The sequence below is a fragment of the Rhinolophus hipposideros genome (assembly GCF_964194185.1).
Source record: "Rhinolophus hipposideros genome assembly, chromosome: 13".
Taxonomy (NCBI): Eukaryota; Metazoa; Chordata; class Mammalia; order Chiroptera; family Rhinolophidae; genus Rhinolophus; species Rhinolophus hipposideros.
Genome location: NC_138059.1, coordinates 44,420,435 through 44,427,070, shown reverse-complemented (window position 1 = coordinate 44,427,070; position 6,636 = coordinate 44,420,435). Strand labels below are relative to the sequence as shown.

Genomic DNA, 6,636 nt, shown 5'->3' with positions numbered 1-6,636 from the left:
GATGGTTACTGAGGTTGAGCATTTCTTCATATGTCTTCTTGCCTTCTGTATGTCCTTTTTAGAGAAATGTCTCCCCAAGTCCTCTGCCCATTTTTTAATTGGGTTGTTTGTTTTTTTGGAGTTGAGTTGAGTAAGTTTTTTATAGATTTGTGATATTAATCCCTTATCAGATATATCATTGGCAAATATCTTTTCCCATACAGTAGGATCCCTTTTTGTTTTATTGATGGTTTCCTTTGCTGTGAAAAAACTTTTTAGTTTGATGTAATCCCACATGTTTATTTTTTCTCTTACTTCGCTCGCGCGAGGGGATATATCAGTGAAAATCTTACTCCGGGTAATGTCCATGAAGTTTCTTCCTATATTTTCTTCTAGATATTTTATGGTTTCAGATCTTACATTTAAGTCTTTAAGCCATTTTGAATTTGTTTTTGTATATGGTGTAAGGAGGTGGTCCAGCTTCATTTTCTTGCATGTGTCTGTCCAGGTTTCCCAACACCACTTATTGAACAGACTGTCTTTACCCCATCGTACATTCTTGCTTCCATTGTCGTAGATTAGATGGGCATATAGGCATGGATTTACATCTGGACTCTCTATTCTGTTCCATTGATCTATGTATCTATTTTTATGCCAGTACCATGTTGTTTTGATTACTGTAGCCTTGTAGTATAGTTTGAAATCAGGTATCGTTATACCTCCCACTTTGTTCTTATTTCTCAAGATTGCTGAGGCTATCCGGGGTCTTTTATGGTCCCATATAAATTTTAGGATTATATGTTCTATTTCTGTGAAAAACGTCATTGGTAGTTTGATAGGAATTGCGTTGAATATTATACACATTTTAAGAAAGGAAAAAGCTGTATTAAAATTACGCTGATGGTAACCACTTTGAGCATCTCTTGTAATTGCAGAAGTCCAATGTGACTTGTATTCATTCATCTTTTGTTATCAGTATATATTGAGTATTACAATTTTAATACAGTTTTTTCCTTTCTTAAAATGTGTATACATTTTTTTGGCCATATATAAATAAGGGCACAGGATGTAAAGTACAGCATAGGGAATATAGTCAATGGTATGGTAACAGCTATAGATAATGTCTATAGCTTTGTGAGGGGTGTAAATGTCTAATCATTATGTTGTTTTGTATACCTGGAACTAATACAAAAATGAGCAGAGATTATACAATTCCACTTATATGAAATGTCCAGAATATTTAAGTCTATAAAGACAGAAAATAGATTAGTGATTGTCTAGAGATAGGATGGTGCAGTAAAAGGGGAGGAAGATGTCAGGATTGGGGGGTGATATCTAAAAAGTATGAAGTTTCTCTTTGGTGTGATAAAAACGTTCTAAAATTGTGTGGTGATGACTGTACAACTTTGTGAATATACTGAAAACAATTGAATGAACATTTTAAATGAGATAAATAAATAAATAAATAAATAAATAAATAAATAAATAAATAAATAAATAAATGTAATGCAATCAGAAAATGTACACCAGGGGACCTTGGAAGTATCCAAGGGGATCTAACTACTTTGCTATTCTGAATGCTTCCAGAAATCAGATTTCTACTCTCTGGACTAATAGGCATTAAAAGGGCTGCAGCAAACTATAAACATTGCATTCTTTTTATTGACTTCACAATTTTAGTTAATAAATTGATGTTTTGGGTTAATTCCAATGGCACAGCTCATAAATGCAGGTGTTTCCTTCTGGGCGCTGTGGTAGAGCAATCATAATAAATAAAAACAAAAATCTGACAGCCTGTTTTATTATAATATAAAATGTAAAATCTTTTGTATAAAAAGAAATCGTCTAAAAGTCATGTGAAAATAGGGCAGTGCCACAGAAAGAGTTGGGATACTTCAAACAATAGTTTGAACTATATGTTATTCCTCAAGAAATTTCAGTTACAAAACCATGAGTGTGAGAACTAGAAATAGTCTGAGAAAACCAAATGGTTTCAGAAACAGGGAAGAACTGTTGCCACCAATATTTGCTCAGTGTGATGCTTAGTTTTGTAGCCCATGAGATGAAATTTCAGTTTGTTTATGACAAGTGGCTATTCTATTTCCAGACTGGGCAGTGGCTGTCTGAATATTTCTATATGAATGAAAATCTCATATACCAGGTATAAAAAGGATAAGGACATTTAGCAATGCCCTCCTATGTGTTCTAACTTTGCAGAACGGGCAATCAATTGATACACTGACAATATATGCTTCCCAAACAAGTCCAGATTCTCTGATTTTGTTTTTCAGGACAGACCCCTCTGACAGATACATGTTTTTGAATAGCTTGTAGGGAGAGACTGAATTGGTTGAATGTTCCTGATTTCATTAGCGTAACCCAGCCCACCTCCAACACACGCCCAGGAATACATTAGCTATTGGGATTGGAGACAAAAACATAAGATGAGAGAGAATATAAGAGACTTTACTGGTGAGAGAGCTCTAGACCAACTTAACAAGGAATCCATTACTTTTCCAAGATTGGAAAAATATTACACTTAACAGGAACGATTTCTCCATCTCATTCAGATAAGAATTCAAGGTTTTAATCTACATTTTTATCTAGAATAATTAGCTGCACTATAATAACACATACAGGCAGGCTACATATATTTAAGTGCTTTTATTAATCTCTCTCTCTCTCTCTCTCTCTCTCTCTCTCTCTCTCTCTTTCTCTCTCTCTGTCTCTCTGTCACTCTCTGTGTCTGTCTCTCTGTCTCTCTAGCTCTCTCTCTGTCTCTCTCTCTCTTTAGCTCTCTCTCTTTAGCTCTCTCTCTCTCTCTCTTTCTCTCTCTTTCAGTGATTTATTTTTTGGGTAGCTTTGAAATTGTAAACCACAGACGAATTGGAGACTGACACTGAAGGGGTGTTCTGCAACGATTTTTTTCCTTGTCTAAAGTTTACTTCTACAAGAAGGAATCTGAAAAATGACAGGGGCAAAGAGGAAAAAGAAAAGTGTGCTATGGAGCAAGATGCATATCCCCCACTGTGAAGACTTTAAACAGTGGTGTAAAAGGCGGCTACCTATTTTGCAATGGGCACCACATTACAATCTGAAAGAAAACTTACTTCCAGACACTGTATCTGGGATAATGTTGGCAGTTCAACAGGTGACACAAGGTAATGTACCGCATTTGATTTTCCTGTTTTATGCAGAAAAGATGTCACTTTGCTTTAATGGAAGAGAATTTTGACCTCAGATCTACAATTTAGCTAATGAAATGGATATTTAATTAACTTTGAGGGAATAAACACATTGAATATTTATATACTCAATATCTGTATAAATATATACGTTTTCTTAGTTGTCTTTTTTTTTTTACTATTTAACTCTTAGTAATTGGACCAATTTTTGAATGGCATTACATATTTGCAGTATTAAAATTCATACTATATAACAGTAAAAGATCAGTAATTGTGGGAGAATGAGTTTGTATAGCATGACCTTGCTGATATAGTTTCCTACCTTCACTGAATGAAACTACAAAGTATCTCCTGGCTTGGACACATCGTTTGTAAAATTGAATTAGCAGCACACAATTACCTGTTGTATCCTTGAAAGCTGCTATAAGCAAGGAACAGTTTTCTGTACATATAGGAGGCTGTTTGCCAAGATCATTATTTGCAAAGAGAATCTTCTGTGTCCTTACAGCTTATGTTTTACTGTGCATGCTGATTCAATTCTGTATCACACTATGGACTGTATTTATTTCTCAGTTTAAACTGGTGAGAAATCTAATTTTAATTTTCCCAAGGCAAATTCTAAATGATATTCTGGATTTAAATATGTGTTTCTCTTGGTGAAAGCTCTTAGTTAACTAGTGTGTACACGAATGTGAGCATGTGTGTGTGTGTGTGCGTGTGTGTGTTTCTTAAAGGTATACTCATTGTATTTTTTTAACTAATTCAAGTAGTAATTTCCTAACTGTAGCAAGGAAAGGAACTGACTTTCTTGTTGTTACATTTATTAGGGTGACATTGGTTAGTAAAATTGTATAGGTTTCAAGTGTATATTTCTATAATACATCATCTGTATATTGCATTGTGTGTTCACCACACAAAGTCAGTTCCTTGAGAATTTGGAACACTTTCTTTAGCATATTTTTGTAGCATATCTTTGTAGATTCATATTTCCTTGCAATTTGACTACCTCCCTGGCTTGAACTAGTATTCATACTGTTAAATTCTAAGCACTCTTTTAATTGAATTTTTCTGTAGATGAAACAAACTGGTTTTTGTGTTTGTGTTGTTAGTGTGATTAAATCGGAATATCTGTACTGGTGGCTTTACTTTAAGATCCATAATACTATCATATTTTATGGGATTCCACTTTTTCTAAATATTCTTACATTACATTTTTAATGACTATTTTGCCAACAGCAAAACAGTAAGCTTTATAAAAACAAAAATTAAATAATAGGTTAGGGCATTTTCAGCCCTATTTTCATTCAATTTTAAATTCAAAATGAAATACTACCATACACTTTGAAACTTAGGTGATGAATTAATAAGGACTTTTTCACCAGATAGTTTCAGTGTATTTTATAAATTTATTTTGCTTTAACTTAATGTGAAACAAAATACAAATATATTTTTAAAAATTATTTGTTTTTTCATCTTTGTGAAATATCAAGTTAACAATTTGGGGATATGTTAAAGCTACCTATGATGGCATTTATTTGGGTATTGATGTTGAGGGATTTTGTTTTATGATTCATTTATTTCATTGGTTTTGAAGAAACACATTGACCAGCTCCCAACTGATGAGAAGCAAAGTTTACTCAGTTCTTGTATCTTAGAATGTTATGGATCTGGCTACTGGTTCTCTTGGAAGTCTATCCATGACTGGACAAGCCTACATCACTAGAAAGACCTTAAAGGTTTTTGTTGGTGTATGAAAAGACTTATACTTTTAAAATTACCTATTCTTTTAAAAACAATTGTCTTAAACTTTCTCATGCTTACCCGCTATGGAGAGATGAAAAGTAAAATATCATAACGTTGTTAGGGGCACTGTGCTAAGCCCCTTACATACATTATCTTCCCCTATCTTACCAAAATTCCAAGAGACAGCAGTCTCTTTTCCTTTTTCCATATAACAAAATGAAGGCTTAGAAATGTAATTTTCCCTGGATCTCACACCTAACAAGTGGTAGAGTCAAGACTTGATTCCAAAGCCAACACTCTTAATATTTTGTACTTTACACCTACACTCCCAAAATAACGAGACTTACTAATAATACTAATGTTATTAATAATAGAAGACATTTCTTTAGAAAGGTGCAAATATCCTATTTTTAAAATCACTATTGCATTTAGGTTTCATCCCTGAAGTTTTTAGACTCAAAGGTGAAGTGACAAGGAAAATTGTCACTACAGTAGAATACAAAGTAAGAAAGGCATTTAGATATAATTAATTACCTTTCATTTGTGTGAATACGATATGGACAATCATTACCGGCTATATTTCTTTAGGAAAATTAAAAGAAAGTAAAGGTAATTTTTGCTCTTGCATCATAACACAAACAATAGAAAAACACCTGTTTTCACTCTACTGATCCTTGTAGTCGATTTTCAGGTACTCAGCATAGTTGAATTATATGAAATTGTTGAATTCAGTGTTTTTTGATCTACAAAAATGGAAAGTTATATAGTTCAATCTAGTAGTTGTTGTTCATTCTTCTCTCCCTAGAAATGCATTTATAATAAGAAAGATAAAGGAAACTAGCATTCGAGTGTTTTCTACATGTCAAATACCAAGTAGCCATGTTAAATTACTTTATTAAATATTTCTCAATTGTTAAATATAGCTGCTTGTTGGTCATTACCATGCTTGACTCCTCTATAGTATTTTCTGTGTTGACTATACTCTTTCTAAAACCCTTACTTTTCATGTGTTTTAGACACTGCTCTATTGTTTTTCTCCTACTACCTCTCTAGCCTTCTCTTCTTATGAGCCTCTGAGGATTTTGCCTCTTACTCCATCTGTCCATTAAATATTAGTGTCCTGGAGACTCAAACCCTGGCTGTCTGACCCAAAAATGCCTAAGGCTTTCATCTGCATAAATAAGAGGCTTTAACCACACCATCACTGTGCTAACGAAACTTTTTTCCCAACCTGATATCCACATATTTCCCAACCCTAGAATCTTCTAAAAGCACTTCAAATGCAACATTTAGTCTTCTAAAACAAACTGATTGGCAACACCATCCTAACAAGAATTATAACACTCAATAATAATGACAGTAATGTTCAGGCACACCTGTAAATACTGTTGTAAGAACACTTGGCATTTATATAAAACTGAGACTCATAGAGGATAAATAACTTGCTTAAAGTTACACAGCAAATGAGTGGAAGAATTTGGATTTGAACTCAAGTAGTCTGGCTCTAATTTATTCTAGACTACCTCTCAGAGAGTCTCAAGAGTCATTCTCAACTCTTCACTCTCTTTTTGCACTCTGCCCACTTGCATGAAATCAGCCACCAGTTTCTGTTTTCCTGTTCCTAAATATCTTTCCAACCAAGTAGTCTTATTTTCACCCCCTACTGTGGCTGTAGTTTACTGTCTGAATCATTGAAATCATCATCTCGCTGTTCCTTATTTTCTACTCT

At 33.7% G+C, this 6,636-nt stretch overlaps 1 protein-coding gene across 1 annotated transcript in view; it reads left to right on the top strand.

Moving 5' to 3' along the window:
• Positions 1 to 2,947: 2,947 nt before the first annotated feature.
• Positions 2,948 to 6,636, top strand: part of SLC26A7 (solute carrier family 26 member 7) — a gene marked incomplete at both ends in the record, with an annotated part of 294,025 nt that continues 290,336 nt past the window's right edge. The window contains one exon of the mRNA XM_081070238.1: positions 2,948 to 3,140. Coding sequence (XP_080926364.1) covers positions 2,948 to 3,140 — 193 coding nt within the window. The remainder of the gene's footprint in view (positions 3,141 to 6,636) is intronic.